Source organism: Aythya ferina, assembly GCF_964211825.1.
Source record: "Aythya ferina genome assembly, chromosome: 2".
In the NCBI taxonomy this organism is placed as follows: domain Eukaryota; kingdom Metazoa; phylum Chordata; class Aves; order Anseriformes; family Anatidae; genus Aythya; species Aythya ferina.
In genome coordinates, this window is record NC_140297.1 from 54,627,413 (window position 1) to 54,647,517 (window position 20,105).

The 20,105-nt window shown below is 37.3% G+C and overlaps 1 protein-coding gene across 3 annotated transcripts in view; it reads right to left on the reverse strand.

The window, feature by feature from the left end:
* Window positions 1–20,105, reverse strand: part of ADCY1 (adenylate cyclase 1) — a 165,325-nt gene that overhangs the window by 83,930 nt on the left and 61,290 nt on the right. For all 3 annotated transcript variants that reach the window (XM_084510067.1, XM_084510065.1, XM_084510066.1), the window contains 2 exons: window positions 18,930–19,048; window positions 7,797–7,908 (listed from right to left, as the gene is read on the reverse strand). In XM_084510067.1, coding sequence (XP_084366193.1) covers window positions 7,797–7,908; window positions 18,930–19,048 — 231 coding nt within the window. The remainder of the gene's footprint in view (window positions 1–7,796; window positions 7,909–18,929; window positions 19,049–20,105) is intronic.

Below are 20,105 nucleotides of genomic sequence, written 5' to 3' on the forward strand. Positions count from 1 at the left end.
TAGCCTGGCAGAAAGTATCTGGGTGTTGATACTCCCATATTCCTGAGCCATTTCTAACATACCTGTTCCCTTTGTACCTGTATCCCTGTATCCCCATTGATAATCCACTCCTTCCTTTGCAGAGAGGCATAGTACATGACTTACTGTTCCAAGTGCCTTTGGAAGGGCATGTACAGCATTATGCTGTTAAAGAAATGGCCACCCTCCTTCAGGAACTTAGAAGAAAAGGCAGTGAATTGGATAGGGTTAGTCAGAAGGCTTTAGGGTGCAACTGAACAATATTATACCAAGTTATTAATTTCAGTTAATGGTGAGAATGAGACATCCTTTGTAAAACATTAGATTATGTTTCTGATATTTACACTTTCCTACCATATTTCATTCCCTTATAATATTAAACAAAATATAAAAGATCTTGTCCCCCTCACAGCTCAATAACTCTGTTCTGTGTACCAAAGGACACTAGAGAAAAACAAGGCCCAAAACATTCCATGTAAAGGACAACCCAGTGAAAATCTCTTACAGTGCAGCAGTATTCACAAAAGATGCAAGTAGGTAAATTCATAAAATGATGAAGAAGTTGTTTTAGATTCAAATGTGAAACACTCCTCAGAACCCTTCTTTGAATCCTCTCTGAAAGGGCACTCTTTGTCGAAAAAAAAATAAAATAAAATTCAAGCCTACTTCATCTAACTCCTTATAGCTAAAGATCCTGCAGTTTTCTCGTGCTTTCATTAACAGTAAACAGTAATGTCACTTATCTTTTTTTACTTTTTTGTTTTTCTTCAGTAAAACAGAAAGATTTACCAACATGCTTTCTCTGTGTAGTATTCAAATCTATTTTAATAACTGTGTTGGAAGTGCGCCACCCTATGAGACAGAGAATTGAATCCGTCTTATCAGATAAAGTTTGTAGTCACATCCTAAGTGTAGTGAAGTGACATGAAAATTACCACCAGCTACATTACACTTCAGTGTGCTAATAGTGGTAATGCATTTTTGAAAATTGTTCTACCAATTAGAAAATTTCACTGAATCCAAGGGGATGAAGCACCTCTCCTACAGGCTGAGCAAGCTGGGGCTGTTCAGCCTACAGAAGAGAAGGCTCTGGGGTGACCTCATCACAGACTTTCAGTACTTAAAGGGGTCTCATAAAAGGGATGGAGAAGGACTCTTTATTCAGGTAAATAACAATAGGAAAAGGGGTAAAGGTTTCAAACTAAAAGAGATTTAGATTAGAGGTTAAAAGGAAATTCTTCACTCAGAGGGTGGTGAGGCACTGGAACAGGTTACCCAGAGAGGTTGTGGATGCCCCATCCCTCGAGGTGTTTGAGACCAGGTTGGATGAGGCCCTGGGCAACCTGATTTAGTGGGTGACATCCCTGCCTATGGCACGGGGGTTGGAACTAGCTGATCCTTGAGGTCTCCTCCAACTCAGGCCATTCTATGATTCTATGAATTCTTTCAATTACTGCATGCATATTTTAATATTTCTTTCAACTACATTTGATCTGTGGGTTTAAAATTTCATATAATCATTCTGATAAACTTTTAATGGAATAATGCCTGAAAATATACAGTAACTTTGCCAACCTGTAGGTAAAAGTGACAAGTACTCACACATCAATTTGTCTCAGCATAAAATGGACAAACAGAGAAAAAAAAATGAGAATGAGCTAACTTAACTGCAGCACTACATCACGTTTGATTTGGCAGCATAATGGGGAAATATTCAGAGCAATAAGAGTGAGTATAGGCTTAACAAGAAGAGCTTCTACAGAGTGATAGAAACAGTAGGAAAAAAAACAAATCTGGTTTCAGTATTGGAAGCACTGTAGCAAGTGGTTGTTAGGTTCTGATTGAGGAAAACTGGCCATCTCCAGATAAGCATATTTAAGCTTGTAGTTTAATAATGTATTTGTGAAGTCATGATACTTTATCTGCCATCACAGGAGCCATATTAATATATATGTAAAACATGTAGAACTATTCAGGATAACAATAAAAAGACATTTTGCTTCAAGTACTTTCTCTCATTTTAAGGGCAACTATATATGTTGACCTGCAATAACCTACATCTCTTGTCCGACCTCATACATGAACTTCCATTCTTACCATAAAGCCCCTCCCTATTTTGAATGGAAACTAATTTAACAATACTTATATTGTTTCAGTCTTTGAGAGTGAGAACCCATTTAACAGTCATGTAGGTTAATTCGCATAATTGGAAATTAAAAAGGATCTTAACAAGAATATTTTACACAATCATCATGACAGATATGCATGCTTGTCTCCTACTTAGCTTTCATTAAGAATCCTGTAAAATGTTGTTTTCTAATCAACATCCAAGGAGAAACAAGTCTACAACAAATGTATTACAAAAAAGTTGAAAAACTAAGCTCTAAATTTCAGGAAACTGATAATTTTTCTGGTTTCTTCTACCACAACAGAGAGGATTAAAAAAGCTGTCACTTTTGTGCACCAACCAAAACATGAAATTCAGTCATGTTCTAAATAAAAAATCATGGAAAATATTCAATACCTAATCACTGGAAATGTCCATTTCCCTTGGCCTGCAAGAATTACTGAAAAATGATTGCATGAAAAGAACTAGCAAGTTAGTGTATTCACCTGGCTATAAGGAAAGTAGTTTCCAGAGAGAAATTTCAAGGAGATAAAAAGTAAGTTTTGAGATGAGCAAAGCTGACTGCTGTGAGGATAGTGCTGCTGGCCTCCAGCACAGGAGACACAGCCCTTCTAGTCACAAAAGACTCCATATATAGGAGTGTGTTTACGCAGGGTACATTAGACAAGTAAAGTGTGCACCTGGGTTATCAACCAAACTGCCCTTTTAATAATGAAATTAACTTGGCATTTCTGGATTGCAACTAGGCATCACATTTGGATGACACCTGTTGAACTCCAGAAATACCTTTCTCTATGCCGGCTGCAGGAGTTTCAGTTCAAACGCCCACACTGCAGGCATCTGGAACTGATCAGAAAAATCCATCATGGTCCAATGCAAAGAAGCAAATCTCAGATTTGCGGAATATGAGCTCAGGAAGAAAATGATAATTCATAACAAGCATACAAATCATGACAAGAGATATGACAGAAATGACATAGGAAGCACAGTACTCTCTAGCCTAAAAAGTACTATGAAGGAGGTCAGAAAAGGTACCTCTTCTGTAGTACATACCCATTTGTATGTTCCTACTAAGTGTGTGATGTTAGCTTCCTCGATGAAAAATTGTCCCACAGACAATTTTCAGCTTAACTTCAACACAACTTTATCAACTTCAGCTTAACACCATACACATCATTAATCCCAGTTCCTATATAGTCAAAGGCATATTCATTAACACAACTTCAGTCTAGGGACGCTTTCTTAGGTCTCTCAAGGAGACCTCTCCAAATGAGCAGGATGATTCAAGCTTACAAGCACTATCTGCCTCAGTGGGCTTCTGTCTCTGCATTGACTCTCAAGGGAACTTTGGGAGACAAATCTCTTTAAACTTATCCTTTGCAAATATCCCCCCCTAGTGCACACTTACCAATTTCCACAAACAAGATCACATCCTGTATGTTCATGCTTTCCAACACTAACTTTCCCATCTAAACCAGCCCACAAAATTTTACATATTTTTATTTGTTTAAAATATAACATAGTTATATAAACTAAAAACATTCTATAGATTCAGTAGAATCAACTTTTTAAAGTTACTTAGAATCAACTTTTTAAAGTGACTGTTTCCAGGACTAGCTGGCTCTACAGCACAGGGAAGGACTGACAGTTCTTGACACAGTTCCAAAAAAAAAACCAAAAACAAAAACAAAAAACAACACAATCTGATCAAGAAAAGTAATTTACTGGCCCTTTGCTTAAGGCTCAGCAGCAAGATCCTTAGAAGTGAAGAAGGTAATCAGGAAAATATAGTAAATTAAAATGGAAAGAAATAGATTTAGCCTACAAATACTGGCAAAATCTGATGGCATACATAACTGCAAAAGCAAAGAACAAGGAAAACTTCAGTGCCTCCATCTGACTAACAGATGAGATGCCGTAAGTGGTAAGAACAAATAAATCTTTCATTCAGAATACTGATATCCTGAAAGAGACTAAATTTCATCTATCCTTATCTCTTTGTAAAAGGAAATTCTTAGAAGTCTGAGGTGCAGAAAGACAGAAGTTGAAAGGGAAATTATTGAAGATTCTCCATCCTTTACTGGACACAGGGGGGAACATGACTATTGATGAGAAGGAAAAAGCTGAGGTTCTTAATGCCTACTTTTTCAGACCACTTATCCTCAGGGTACTCAGCCTCTCAACCTGGAAGTCTGAGACAAGGAGCAGAAGAAACCCCTCACAATTCATGTGGAAACAGTTAGAGACCTGCTACTCTACCTGAACTGTGTGATTGCTGAGCCACTTTCCATCATCTCTCAGTGGTCATGGTCAAACAGAGAGGTCACATGTGACCGAAGAATTGCTAAAGCGATGCCCATCTATAAGAATGGTCATAAGGAGGATCTGGGGAGCTACAGGCCTCTCAGCTTGGCCTCGGTGCCAGGAAAGCTGATGGAAAAGGACATCTTGAATGCACAGCATGTGCAGGACAACAAGGGGATCAGGCCCAGCCAGCAAGGGTTCATGAAAGGCAAGTCCTGCCTGACCAACCTCATCTCCTTCTATGACCAGTTAACCCATCTGGTGGTGACCAGTTGATGTAGTCTGCTTAGACTTTAGTAAGGCCTTTGATGTGGTCTCCCATAGTATTCTCCTGGAGAAGATGGCAAGCCCATGGCTTGGACCGGTACACTCTTAGCTGGGTTAAAAACTGGCTGGATGACCAGGCCCAGAGAGTGGTGGTGAATGGAGTGAAATCCAGCTCGCAACTGATCACCAGTAGTGTTCTCCAGGGGCTGGTGTTGGGGCCCATCCTCTTTCATATCTTTATTGATGATTTGGGTGAGGGAATTGAGAGTGCACCCTCAGTAAGCTTGCAGATAACACCAAGTTGGGGGGAAGTGTCGATCTGCTGGAGGGTAGGAAGGCCCTGCAGAGGGACCTGGACAGGTTGGATCAATGGGTAGAGGCCAGTGGGATGAGGTTCAACATGGCTAAGTCCTGGGTCCTGTACTTTGGCCACAACAACCCCATGCAATACTACAGGCTTGGGGTAGAGTGGCTGGAAAGCTGTGCAGAGGAAAAGAAACTGGATGTGTTGGCTAACACTTGCCTGAATGTGTGCCAGCAGCGTGCCCAGGTGGCTAAAAAGGCCAATGGCATCCTGGCTTGGATCAGGAATAGCATAGCCAGCAGGACAAGGGAGGTGATCGTCCTCTTTTACTCTGCTCTGGTGAGGCCACACCTCGAGTACTGTGTTCAGTTTTGGGCCCCTCACCACAAGAAAGACAATGAGTCCCTGGAACATGTCCAGAGAAGGGCTATGAAGCAGAAAAAGGGCCTGGAACACAAGTCCTATGAGGAGTGCCTGAGGAAACTGGGGTTGCTTCATCTGGAGAAGAGAAGGAGGAGGATCAGGGGAGACCTTATTGCTCTCTTCAACTACCTGAAAACAAATATGCTTCTTTATCACACAGGATGCTAAAGAAATCCTTCCTCTTTACTAATAAGATGACTTATGGTTAAAATAATTAGAATATAGCTGAAATGTGTCTTGTCTCTTGTATCACAAGGTACAAGAGATACAAGCTGTGAGCATGACAACAGTCTTGCAGGGCCATGTGTAACTCTAAGTGGAGAGCCCCTGCTGGAGCAGATTCCAGGCTGGAGCTGCAGCCCGTAGAGAGGAGCCCACACAGGAGCAGATGACCTGGAAGGAGCTGCTGCCCATGTGGGAACCAAGCTGGACCACTTTGCTCCTGACGGATGGACCCCCTAATCACAACCCGATGCAGCACAGTATGAACTAGAAGGACAAGTAAATAACAATTCTTCCCCACATAGCTGAAAGAAGATAAATTTATTTTCAAATTTGGAAAGAGAATGTATGCAGGCTGAACAGAAAAGTCATTTTTTTTTTAGCTCCTCTGCTGTCTCTGATCAGCTTCTTCCCCACAAAACAACTGACCTCACACCATGATCCAGTATCTGCTTGTTATCCTTGCTTCAGGTGTCACTAACACCTCCAGTTGTCTGTACCTGGCCAGAACTAAAGGAACAAGAATGGTATGGTAGCCATTTCCCTTGCTTCAGTGCCATAACACATCACAGGCATGGGCGTTTGTATGTGCACGTTTGTTATATCACAACTGATGTGTTATTACACTGCCTTGTGTTTTACGGCTAGGATGACTCTACACATGACAGCACTGTAAATTTTTAAAGAACTTATTAGACGTCTTGTTGCCATATAGAGGATAAATTCAGTAATGAAATGAAAGTAGGGAGAGCAGCTATTTAAACAGCTATTTAAGACATTTAAGCTCCTGACAATGGTCAGCTACATGGAAGTCCCTTTTATTTCAAATCTATATGTATCTGAAGTACTCTAGGCAGGAAACCTGTGCTCCCCATGAGGCATTGCCAAATGAGTACGTTACAAATTCACACACCTCCTCTCCCCCCCAATAAAAATCCACATTCATTGCTTTTCTACTCAGCATCTAAGTTAATCTCCTGTTAATCTTCTGTTTTTCTTGTAAAAAGGACACATTTTCCTTGAAAAAAAAAAATATTAGTTCCTTTCTGTTCTGACTTGAACAGAGTGCAAATCAGGACATAGCACTTGATCAAAAGATACCCCGCTTAACTATGGGAGAGAATAGGTCTTCCTCAACTCCAGCATCTTATGAAGCAGAAAGCATCTTTCTCCTTGGTGTACCTGAGAGCCTTTTATCAAGACAGAGCCACAGATTGTCCATAGACTTCATATCTCTTATGTAGAAGACTATATTAAGAAAAGGTGAGTTTGGACTTAGATGCTACTTATGTTGGGGACCTGAATAAATATGTTCTTCTAGGCTGCTGCATACAGTGGAGAAGCATCACTTATGTAGAGGTGATACTTCTCAACAACGAAGGCTCTGAGGACAAGGTTAACAAACAAGAGAGATTTGATGAAGTTTTGCTTTGTTCATGGAGAAAACACATTTTTAGCATATTGTTAAGTGTAATTTGAAACCAGCTGTGTGAACTTTTTCAGGAATGTTCATGCCTCTCATTTCTTGTCAAATGCTTGTAGTACTATTAGACTGCTAGGAAGTACAGGCAAGGAACATTTCTCTCAAATTCTTTTTCCTTGGGGAGTCTGCATAAAGTTAAGTGCAATGACCATATCATACGTATCGGTAATGTTATAAATCTCATTATGCCTACAACAACCTCTGAAAAGCTACCATCATTTCTGTCATGAGTGTTGTCTGTGAATTTGATTCTCTAGCTTCTTGTCATCACAGAAAGTAGTTTTATATTGTACCTCAAAAAAATCATATTTTCCATTAATCTTTTTTTTTTTTTTTTTTTCCATGCAGGATAGACATTTAAATACTGAAATATCCTTCTTGTTTAGTGTAAACATGACCAATGAAGAACACCAATGGCTTCCAAAGAAACACAAAAAATATATTTAAATAAAGCAATTTTAACTCCTTTCCTAAACAGTTAGTATAGGCTATTTTCTCTCTAGGATATTAATTTTAAAATATAAGCTTTAGAAACTTGTAACACACCGGGCTAAACCCATCTATTACAGATTTCTAACATATTTAACTAATGTATCATTATTCAGAAAGGAATTTCAAGTACATTGAAAGAAGAATGTTGTACTTACTGTAGCTAACTCATCAAATTTGCCAAAGAGTTCATTCAGCAGCTTCACCAGCTCTTGGGCAGTACACTGTGACGCCAAACTAGTGAACCCCACAATGTCTGCAAACAAAATGCTGTAAAAAAGGAAGAAGACACAGAGATATCAGTACAGAAGGTATCCTCACATTCTCATTTTCCTCTTTTATAGCATGATACGGAACCAACACACAGACTCAAGCAAACCATGAAATGCTATCAAAAATGCTACTTAGAATAAAGCCAGAAACGATCTGAAGTAGAGAACTAGACACAGGTTGGTAGTGATAATTGTGTGTGAACAGCTAACAGAGCAACCATTACACTCTTGGCAAGCACAATTACATCAAAAGCTCAACTTTTTAATCACTGAGCACTGACAGTACATTCATGAATCATTTTTCAGTTAAGAGGAAGGTTGTTTTACATACAACTACCTTAATAAGTCAGTATGGGTTTCTTGATAGACTTTTAAACATTTAAAAGATTATTTATTAATCCTTCTCAATCAATATTTGATTTAAGACACTGGTAATTCTACACAAAAGTGAAGTCCAATAAAAGAACCCACAATATGTAAAGAACATACTATATGCAAGCTAAGATAAAATACGGAATTATTGTTTGCTAAGACACATCGTCATAGTTTAGTTATGGTTGTGAACTAATTAATACTGCAGTTAACTACATACATACATTTCGCAGGTAATGGAATAGGTTCAGTAATATGGTTACTGTTAAACATTTTTGGCATAAGATTTTCAAAATATGCAACTTTTTTTTTTTTTTTTTTTTTTTTTTGTGTGTGTGTGTGTATATCACTGCTTTAATATAATATTATTTAAAAATACAAAATATAATTCCTGTCTGGACAAGGCACGGTGGAGGCAAGACCGTGAGTAAATGCTCTGCCCTTTTTTAGAGCAAATTCTGCCATGAAATATTACAACCATAGCAACTGCTGCATTTTTTTTTTTTTAATGTAAGCAGAAATACACATGATCTACCCTCATTTTTCAGCAGAGGTAATAGGAAACAGACAGTGGTTGAGCAGGGCTTTTACAGAGACAAAGTGCTCTGTAAAACTGTAACTGTGAGCCTACTGGCTCACAGTTGGTCTGTTGCCACTCAGAAGTGGCAGTACTGGGAAGAGTGAACCCCTGACAATCACATGGAGCCCTGATATTTTAAAACTGGAATTCAAACTTATTAGTTGGCTTGTTTTATTTTAGCTAGCATGCTGACCATTATCTCTTCCACTTCTTCACCAGTTTGTATCCATCCATTGCCTCTTCCCTTACTACTTGGACTACAAGTGTTTTGGGGCAGTACCAACACTTCCTCTTCATTGTAAAATGCCTAAAAAATGGAACAGGGTATCTTGGGCTGAAACATGGGGTTTTGACTTTAGAAGTAAATACCTATGTGATGTATTTTATTTTATTATTTATTTTTATTCCTGTTATATCCTGCTCAAGTATTTAGAACACAAAGAACATGGAAGGTATTTATTGAGGGGTGGAAAGATCCGACACAGGGAGCGAGAACAGAAAAAAAATAGTAATGCTTTTTATGGTCATGGAACACATAAGGGTACTACAGAGATAAATGACAAGATATACTGTGCCAGAGTTACAGTGATATGCCTAAAACATTTCCATAGCAAAACCATATTTTCAAATATATTTAAATTTCTATTTCTCAGCAGAAGACAAAGTAACAATGAAATTCCATTTCCTTTGATTTGGATATATTATTCACACGAAAATAATGTGAGTCTTAAATGGAGGCCATACTTAACATTGACATACTAAGAAAAGACAAATCAACTACAGGAGTGACATCATTGTTAAGGCACGTTAATTATTCCTGTAGATGCTCTCATTCAAGAGTAAAGCAGTCTTGATTCACTGTAACTTAATTGTTAATCATCATGGAATTTCACATCCTTAGTGAGGATTAAAATAGAGTGACCTATGTCTACCTTATTTATGCATATAAGAATCCATACAATGTTATGCTAATACAAAGAGATGCTCCATAGTGATTGCCAAACAATTGGTTTGTTTGTTTGTTTGTTTTTAAAAAGTGTTAACATATATAGAACCAAGAAACGAGAAGCTACATGTTAGCTATCACTTCTCTTAACAACCATTCAGGGATATGACTCTCCCTGCCTTAATTCCACAGAAAACTTAACAATGGCATTACTCTGGTGAAAAATCAGCAAAACAATCTCAATTAAACTGTGACTATTAAAGAAAGAAGAGAAAATGAAAGTGGAAAGAAAGTGAAAACAACAGATAAAAGTTACTTCTTATTGTCCAATGAGGTGGCCTGCACGTGAGTCAACTGCAGTTCTCCTTTACAAGTGGTGTAACTTCAATGGTTAGTAAAGCTAAATAGTTATTATAGTGCTAAGTCTGGTGTTGCCTCATTACCCAGGGGCTAAGCAATACTCTTATTCTTCCATCCCACATCCGAGAGAATGGACTCTGAGGAGCTATCATTCTCTTTTGCTTGTGGACTATACCAAAACCTCTGCAATCCCATATTCCAGGTGTTTATTATTTGTCCTGTAGTTTTCTGTCATACCAAGTTTTTACCACTAAATTCAAAGGATCAGGAAGATTGGCTATTCCAGTAAAATCTTAAATTGTTTTGGATTTTAGACAGATGAGTTATTACTATCATAAATTCTACTTAAATCTTATAGGAGAAATAATTTTTGAGCAGTGCTTTCTCAAACTTTTTCCCTGCTCTTGATTTTAATGTCTGTGTGATGCTGATGTGTTGAAGGAGCAGTGCTGTTCCAGGTGGGAGGTTTGCTTAATCCTAACACTGCTTGTTTACAAAAGATCTGAGGAGCAGATACATATACTACTAAAGTGCAAGACAGAAGCAGTAGGAGAGAAGTTTAAAATATTTTCTTCTGATGTTTTTAGTTGAGATGCAAGGCATACTTTTATTACTGGTTGTCTATCTCAAAGTAACAGCTGTGGCTACCCTTTCAATGACTTAAAACCCTCATAATTCCATTAATACCTTCTGCTCTTAACTACCACTTGATGGTACAGCTGGAATTGGGTGAGTATTTCCTTTGTTCTTGATGCATTTGTAGTTTTGACTGTAGATTTTTTGTGGCTGTTTCCTGAAACTTTCCACCCATCTTGACTGTATTTTGTAAAATGAGCCTAAAATTACCTTTTTCTTTTTTTTTTTTCTTCCTATAATATCTTAGTTTTAACATTTTTTTAATGTATTGATAGATAGAGCCTGAATACTCGCCAATGAAAGCACTGGCTATCTTTGTAACATTTGATAGGAAAATTAGCTTTTTTTTTTTTTCTAACAGGAAGATACCAGATTTTTCACTAATATTTTTTATAGATAAATGATTTCTTTCAGTTACCAACTTTGCAAACAAAGTTCTTGAAGAGTTTGTCTCATTTCCCACCACTATACATGTAGATCCTATGATTCGCCTCTTTCCTTCTGATCTTAAAATATTTCCTTCTTTCTTAATGAAACTCACCTTTCTGAAAAGATATATTCCCTCTCCAATTACTATGTACAGTAGTTGAATCTACATTGACTTATGAACAGTTTCTAGTAGACACACAGACAACGCTATAATCCCTAATACCCACATAAATTTACCATAAAAATACAAATCCTATGCAATACCACAACAAAGCCTAGATGATAGATACCTGTATCTTTTTGTGTAACTTGTGGAAAAGATTTGTAATCACTGAAAAATAATGTTATGTTTTGCTTTGTTTTATTTTGTTTTGTTTAACTGCTATTTTTTTACTAGAAGTTTTTAGGTTTTTAATAGCTATTTTTTTTAGTCCAAATTTTTAGTTGAGGTATCCTAAGGACTCTTTAAAAAAGTTTCCTGGTGAATCTGATTTGATAAACAACTCTCCCTTCCCCCAGAACTATTAATTTCTAACTGCTTCTTATATAGAAAACCTGAATAAAAGCAAGGCAACACTGCTGTAAGCAACTTCAGGAATTAAAGAATCACTATGAACAGTCAGTCATTTCTCATCTCTCTATCACATACAAGGAGCTGAGCTTGTTCACAGCATTGTCTCATGCTCTGTGACATATCTGGAGCATCTCTGTGTTGATAAGCACTGAGTAATTCCACTAGAACCTTCTGTGTTCCTGCTTTCTCTCATCTGCTCCCCTGAGCTCCATGAGCATGTGTAGCCAGCATAGTGACACAGCAGCCCTACCGCAGCACTCTGAGAAGATGCTACACCTTGCTAAAATGGAACGCTGAAAGCCTGTAGCTTGGTGTAAGAGATTTAAGCCACTTTCCCATTGAGAATGTTGATGGAACAATACTTTTCTGTGTCTCCTTATGGCATGTGCCAAAAAAGAAATCCTGCCAAGTTCCAGATTTAAGAGCTTGTAGGTAGTAAATGTTCACTGATAACAGTGCTCTTTAATGTGCCTTTTATGCTTGAACAGTCCTGCTGGCTTCACCAGAGCCACTTGTATGAACTCAGCAAAAGAGGGAGAAGTGATATGGTTTGGGTTTTTTTGATGGTTAGTTTTTATTTTCTGCGTGTGTTTTTTATTTAATTAGAGTACAGCTTAAAGTAAGAGTGATATTTTAATGGCACGTGCTGCATCAAAAAGGCATCTGTAGGATTTTTTTCCTTTTTTTTTTTTTTTCTGAAAATCAATCATAAGTGAAAATTATTAGAAAATTTTATCTGTAACTCACTGCAATGATTAAGAAACAAGTGATCTCAAAAAAAAAAAAGCACAACAACACAAAGGATTATTAAAGCTAAAAAAAAGAAGGGGGAAGGGGATTTGTTTTTATGTAAAAAAGTTCACTGTGAAGCCTTACAAGCTGTATATATATATATAATATATATATATTATATATATACATATATTATGTATATATAATATATATAATATATGTATATAATATATATATATTATATATATGTGTGTGTGTATATATATATATATACACACTTATTTTTATATATATATATATATAAACCCTGTCTATAGTCTTCATGATCACAGCTTTTTAGCATTGGAATGGGTAATTCAAATTTAAAAAAAAATAAATCTGTGTTTTGATGCTTTCTAGAATACAGCACAGATCAGAAATATTTGCATGTAAGTAGCTGCAGACTGTCTCTGGCCTCAAACTGGGTCACAACCACATCTAAATAGATTCAAGAAATAATTTTATTGGTAGCTTTGAAACAGTGCATTGCCTGAAATTATTCTCTTGTTACACTGAGCCAGTTCTATTTCTTACTTGTAAAACTTAGGTTAAATTGCTGTACCAAAGGCCCAAGAAATCAGTAACAGATCAATATTCACTTTGTTTCCTTCTTTTAAAAGAAAATATAAACCCTACCTTGCTTAACCTGATTTTAAGGAAGAAATGTATCTTTTATGTTCCAAACCACACTCCTGAGTATCACAGAAGAGCAGGTATATCGGGGAATCTTCACATGTAAGCTGACATATGGTCCTCACATCCTTCATGGTGACCTTGGCTTGGGTTACCCCTGTAAGGTAGTTCTTGTGCTATGCTGAAATGTCTCTTTAACTGCATATGAACTACTTTTTGTTTGTTTGTTTGTTTTTGTTTTTTCTTATGAGAATCAGAAGTTATTTTGATTGTGATTATTTTCCACCCTAAGGCTTGAATCTAATGTTCTCATGTGGTTCACACTATAATTCTGAAAGTGTATTTATGTGTCGTTTTACATTATATATATATATATATATTTTTTTTTTTTTTTCCATTTAAAGAATATGCATTAATTTCCTACTGTATAACAATTCTGTCCAAAAACATTACAAGGTAACAAATGCCTCACTTCTTTCTCTTTGGCTGACAGAAAAACATCACGTCTTCAAGACTGTTGAATAATGTTCAGGTATTCCACACAAAATGTAGAAGCAGAGATGTATGTACAGTGAAGAATGTGTTGGGAAAGGACTGATTTTCACCAGATTATGACAGTTCTTTGTGACCTCTTCTTTGGGAGGGTTCCATAGATATATAGTTTCTGATTTAAGCACTACCCTTTAAAAAGTGAACATGGGGGATTACCTTATCTGGGAAATATTTCTTGTTCCTTACTGCACACACACAAACACATTGATATGAATAAAAACTTTTTCTTGTAACACTGTCTTGCTTCCAGATGTAAATTTGGGCCTACTGATCTTTCTCTTTTGACATGAAACTGCTGCTGAACAGAGAGCTTCCATGCTCTTCCAAAGTTAATGGATTGTGAGAGAAGGAAAAAAAAAAAAAAAAGTATTTTCTGTATGTTGTACTTAATTTACAAGAAAAACATGATAAAACTACCACATACGAGAAACTAAATGTCAGGAAGAGAAAATATACAAGTGAAAGTGATCAGCAGTTCATTTAAACAAAATTCTAATATTGGAACAATTCTTTTAAAAATGAAAAATCTGGAAGAAAAATAAACAATTACACTGTAAGAAAATAAGTATCTCAAGTGGACAAATGACATTTTAGATAGTGGGCCATCAGTATTTCTTTCTGCAAAGCTCAAGCAGTAAGCATTTACATAGTGCAAACAAGGATCTGCTTGTATTAGAAATAAATTATGAAAGTTTAAGCACTGGAACTGGAGGAACATGGAGGGTTCAAGGTTTCACCCTCTTCACTTCTGGCACTTTCAGTAACAAGACATTCCTCAGGTTATGAGTTGATACATATCTTCCCCAGCAGGTATTTTTCATTATCTAAATGTGAGTGATTTAGAGAAGAAAAGAAATTTTCCCACAAACTACTGCTGTTCCTATGGCCCTTCCAAGTTCTTTTGATGACACTGTCATCCATACATACATGTAGAGCCATACATTTAGTGCTTTTTTATGGGCTGTGTTCACTGATTACCTTAGAACCATCTCAAATGGAAATATAAAGTAAGTAAGGCTCCCTCTCTACATAGAAATCTTGAACTGATGTTAAAGGATTTTAATGCTTCTACTGCAGAAAGAAAAATAAAACATTAGATGAATCCTCATTTTTTTTTTTTCAGGTACATAGTTTTTGTTGGTCATGGCTCCTTTCTCCTCTTCTTCTTCCTCTTCCTCTTTTTCCTTTTCCTTTTTTCCTTCTCCTTCTCTTTCTCCTCCTTCTCCCCCTTCTCCTCCTCCTCCTCATCCTTCTCTTCCTTCTCCTTTTTAATAGGTGGAGAGTGGAAAAATCATGCAGTTTACTCATTTCATGCCTATATCCTTCAGTCTATCCATTCTGGAAGATGACGCTCTGACAGCCTCAGATATTTGCCAGGAAAAAAAAAAAGGGGGTTGCAATAAAGAAGCATAAATATACGGCATATTTTATCTTTTCCACTGCCTAGCCTTGGGGTTTGAAATTCCAGGAATTTAGAAATATAGAATGCCTGGTATGAAAAGGGCAAGTTATGAGAATACAGGTATGGTGCCCAGTACAGGACTGAAGTGCCACTACTAAGAAAAGTTGCTTCCATCTCCTTAAAAAGGTAAGGTCCACATCTTATTATTGGCACTGACACCCAGTTGCGCTTCCTGAAGGGTAGGACTGTCCTGTACGCTGCTGTCAGAGTGAAATGTGCAGAGAGTTCCCCTTCCTTGTTTAAATCTGCAGAGTCACACAGCTCTGAGGGTGAAACTGGTGTTATAAATGATGATACAACTCACTCTGAATTTAGTAATATCTATAAAAGAATATTTATAAAAAGTATAAAAGGCAAGTAAACAGTGCTGGGTGTGCGGGGAGTCTACACTCCACCAACATGCACACACGAACATCAAACATTCTACATATACAGAACATTGCTTTTACATACTAAACCCGAGTCTGCCTATACAATCAGAAAAGGTAACAAACAATCCTTTAAGTTCCATGACTTAACAGTCTCCATTTTCCATTCCTTTTGAACAGTATGTCTTGCTTTAAGTTGTCAAGCAACTCAGCCTTCAGGCCTTATGTATCCCGTTCTTCCCAGATCGAAGAAAAGCATATCCATCTCCTTTTCAAGGCCAATAGAGCCTGGGTCAAAAGGCACGTCCAGGTCAACAGGGGGCGTAACAGCAAAAGCCTTCGATGGCTGTAGCAGCAGAGGGGCCATGGCATAGCAGTCGGATCAGTAAAGGAGCCTGCAGCTCCCTCGCTGTCTGGCAAACCACCCCACGTCTCTTTAAGGCCTCAGAGATTGCTCACCAGGTGCAACCTTGTCGTTTTTAGTTGCAGAGTCCCACACCTTGACCTCAGTTTGGTCCCATATTTCAGGATCATAAACTGCCTGATTGTTAATAAGGAGAATAAGCTGTAAGGTTACCAGGACAGTCTTTGTTTCCAAGGACGTATGATTCCCCATAATGCGCAGCTGCTTGCCAGCGAGGGGCAGCTGTGTGCACGGGTCCACTCCTCTCAGCTTGAGCTTCTTTCCAGCTCCGGTGTGCCTATTTCCAGTGACTTTCTGTACGAGCTTCTTTGAGCAGTTTGCTGAGTTTGGCCGAACCTATCTCCATGAGGCAGTGTGCCTGTTCCAGTCGTGTTCTCCGTTCTGCTAGCCTGTTCCTTTTCATTCTTTCTTTCTGCTTCTGTACTTATGACATAACGTCACCACATCGTGTTGCCTTTTTTTTTTTTTTTTTTTTTTTTTTTTTTAATCTTGAGGGCAGGCTCCTCTCTTATACCCTTCTCCCCACAGAAGTCCTTTTCAAAAACAACTTTTCATTGGTCAAACAACTTTGCAAATAACAGCAACGGCAAACACCCAGAAATTTCCATGCCTTAACGGCTGGAGAACAAGAAACCTGAGACTGGATGGAGTCTCTTGAATCACGCTTCTTTGTTCCCTCTAAACTCTTTTACATTCCTGATGGCCTCATCGTTAAGAGTCTGATGTTATCATCAACCATGGGGCTTTCCAACCCCCATGGCCACACTCCCACATCTCCCCCTTCTTTATTAATATCAACCATTTTCTCGACACGAATCACCACTCCGTATATAACAATGGTATATTGGGACCTGCTAGCAACAGCTTGCTAAGTATTTACTAGGGCAGTATTCCCCCTCTTATCTTTTTCTGAATGCGATAGTTGCATTAAGAGCATGAGTTATATAGTTTCTTACTGTATACTTGATGAGATTTCCTGTTTTCAGGTCTCTTCCCCAAGGATCTTTCCTTTCACATTAAAATGAGACCATATCACTTTTTCTCCATTTACCTCAAAAATAACTTTCTAATGCCAGAGAATGAATTCACCTCCCCAGAGGATGTATTCAAGTTCAAAGTCTTTGATGAACTCTACATAGAAGCAATATGTGAGCCACAACATCCTTACAGGTTATATGAAATACCGTGTCATGCAGAAAAGGATAACTCCTGAGTTTATGTTTTTAAAAAGACTTTAGCACAACAGAGAACTCAGAAGTATTATATCAGTTCAGTTGCAAAATAATGGAGTTGAAAAAGACTATCCACACTGTAGTCAAAGTAAAGACCTATTATGCATGTAAATTATAAATGTACTAACCAGGACAATATTGGCTTGCATTAAGCCTGAATATAAATGCAACAAACGGTAGGATGAATATATTTTGTAACACTGTGATGGCATAACCAGACACAATTTTTTATAGGTATATGAACAATCTGATCACCAAAGAGACAAACAAAGACAGTAGGAGGCACCTGAGCAACAAAAACTTAGCAGAGAGCAGACAAGATTAGCACAAGTGACTGCAAATAGGCAGGCCACTGCAAACGAAAGAAAAAAGATTGGCAAGAAATAGAAAAAGAGACAAACAGTGTTGGTGGGGTGACAGTAGTATGAAAGCATGAGTCATAAACAAGGAAAAATAGATGAAAAGACAGCTCACTTTCTGGTCTTGAATTCACAAGCCTGACAACCTTGACTTTGGCAACTGAGAACTACTGAAGCCCATAACCAACTATGCCAACTGTGCAGCATCATCTCTGGGGTATTGTACACTTACAGCTAACTTTAAGTTGGTGGTTAAAGACCAAGTTTTTTTGTATGTAGTGATGATGATTAACATAATGTAAGATTTAATCACTGGAAATAAATGTGTTTTTAATGAATAAATTCAATAATGCTTCATTTACAGTTTACCAATCCGACCTGATTTGTGAGTCTTCTACATAATCCCTTTACAGTAATCTTTGATTCTCTGACATAGATAATTTTAGTTGCAGCATCTTAGTCACTAAAAGTGGTCTTTGCAAATATTACAGTCAGCTCAATGGCAGATGGGCTAAACCCCAAGAAGAGGAAACTGCTTCTGAATAGGTGAGATGGAGTTTACTCCTTTGCCACATGAGCAGACAGTGAAAATCTTAAGACAGTTCTATGATATCTTCTATTGGAGATGCACCTTGCTTAGAGCTAGGATGGTACCTCTTTGAAACTGTTTTTAGTGTGGAAGCACTTGGAGAAAATGTAACTAGAGGAATTATCATAAAACAACACCATCCAGACAAATCCTTTAGGGAATTTGTTTCGAGTGGCAAAGAGAATAGAAAATGAGAATGCACTTTGACAACAACCAGCATGAATGAGGCCGCTTACACGGTAGTCTGTTACTGAACAAGAACAAGAAGTCAAATTGGGCCTCAGTCAATAACATCTTCTGAAGATGAATGCTTGTGTAATGGGGACAAACATGTATTTTCTTGAGTTTACCTCACACTTTCCATGGTGTTACTCAGAAAAACTATAGTACTAAAAGTAGTCCTTCCTTACTATCAGGAAAATAAATGCAAATGTGTTATTGTTACCATGCAAATTAAATAATTCTATTCACTCAAAATGAAAGATGGTACAAAAAGAATGACTACTCACTTGAAAAGTTTCCTGCCTCCCAGCATTACTATTGAAAGCCATTTATTAAGTGATCATTTACTCCTGAGACTACTATGTCTTCCTAGCAGCCACCATTCTCCCATAAATGACAGATCTTTACTATACTGATTGTTTATTATGTTCCAAGACCTGATCACAACTGCATGTATATTTACTAAACATTCTCTGCTTTAAATTATTTAATGTACGATATCAATCCTACCTAACATTGTCATGCCTTTGAATGTAAATCTTGTGGAAAATCCTTTCAGGAGGCTTCAAGAAATCTTCCTTCATTTCCATTGCAACATTCCTGGGCAAAAGACTCATCAAGAGACGTTCCTGAAAAAAATGTAAACAACATCAGTTTTGCGCTATAGTATGTTGTCTATTATTAAACTGTTTTAAACTAGGAAACTAGACAACTTATTCCTACTTGAGTCTGCTTCCTGAGAACCTTCTCTAAATAAATAGTATAAACCATTTTTTTTCAGACTTCTGCAGACTGTGCATTCTTTTTAAATATTCTGCACAAAATAAATAAATCAGTTGACAAACAAGCTACACAGAAATGGAAGAGACAGCAAAAACTGATAATTTTCCAAAATTTTCATTAATATCACAATGTTAATAGTAGCAACTTTCTTTATCTCTAGTAGCTTTTATCTATCTGAGAAAGAATTTACAGGATCATTTGTATGTCCTACTTCTGAATCTAATAAAAATGTTATACTACAAGGACTACGACAGCTGGTTATTAAGCAGAGAGAATGGATGACAGAACTATCCACACAGTATGAATCAGCATAACCATAATAAAGACGCAGTTTTAATGGCATCTTATCGAGTCTGGCAATGTCTGTTCCAGCCATCATGTTAACAGAACACATTGGTGCAAACCCCTATTAAAACACAACTCTGCTTGCTATATCCACATAGATATTTTAGCATGTGTCACTGACCTGCACAGAAAGGACCTCTAATATTTTGGATCTCATCAGTGTTGACTATAAATGCCTATGTAGTTATTCCAAATATTCTGGCCTGTATTCAGGGACCTGTAGAACCTGCAGCAGGTGTTCTTAGGTGTTGTATTTAGATATCTGTTGAATTTTTCTTTTCACACAGAAAACACAATTCAAAATGCAATAGACCTGTTTTTGTTTGTTTGATTTTGTTTTGTTTTGTTTTGTTTTTCCAGTGAGTAGTTACAAGTCTATGCATCAGGCCTGATAGTTTCAGTTCTGGAAACATACTGAAGGAATTCACATAACTGTATATGTAACAGGAGCCACAGGAATGGCAACTGTGAGATATCACATCACATAAGTGCAGAACTTGTTTGAACTGCACCATCCTGTTATTTGAATCACATGAAGTAAGGAGCAATAATCAACAC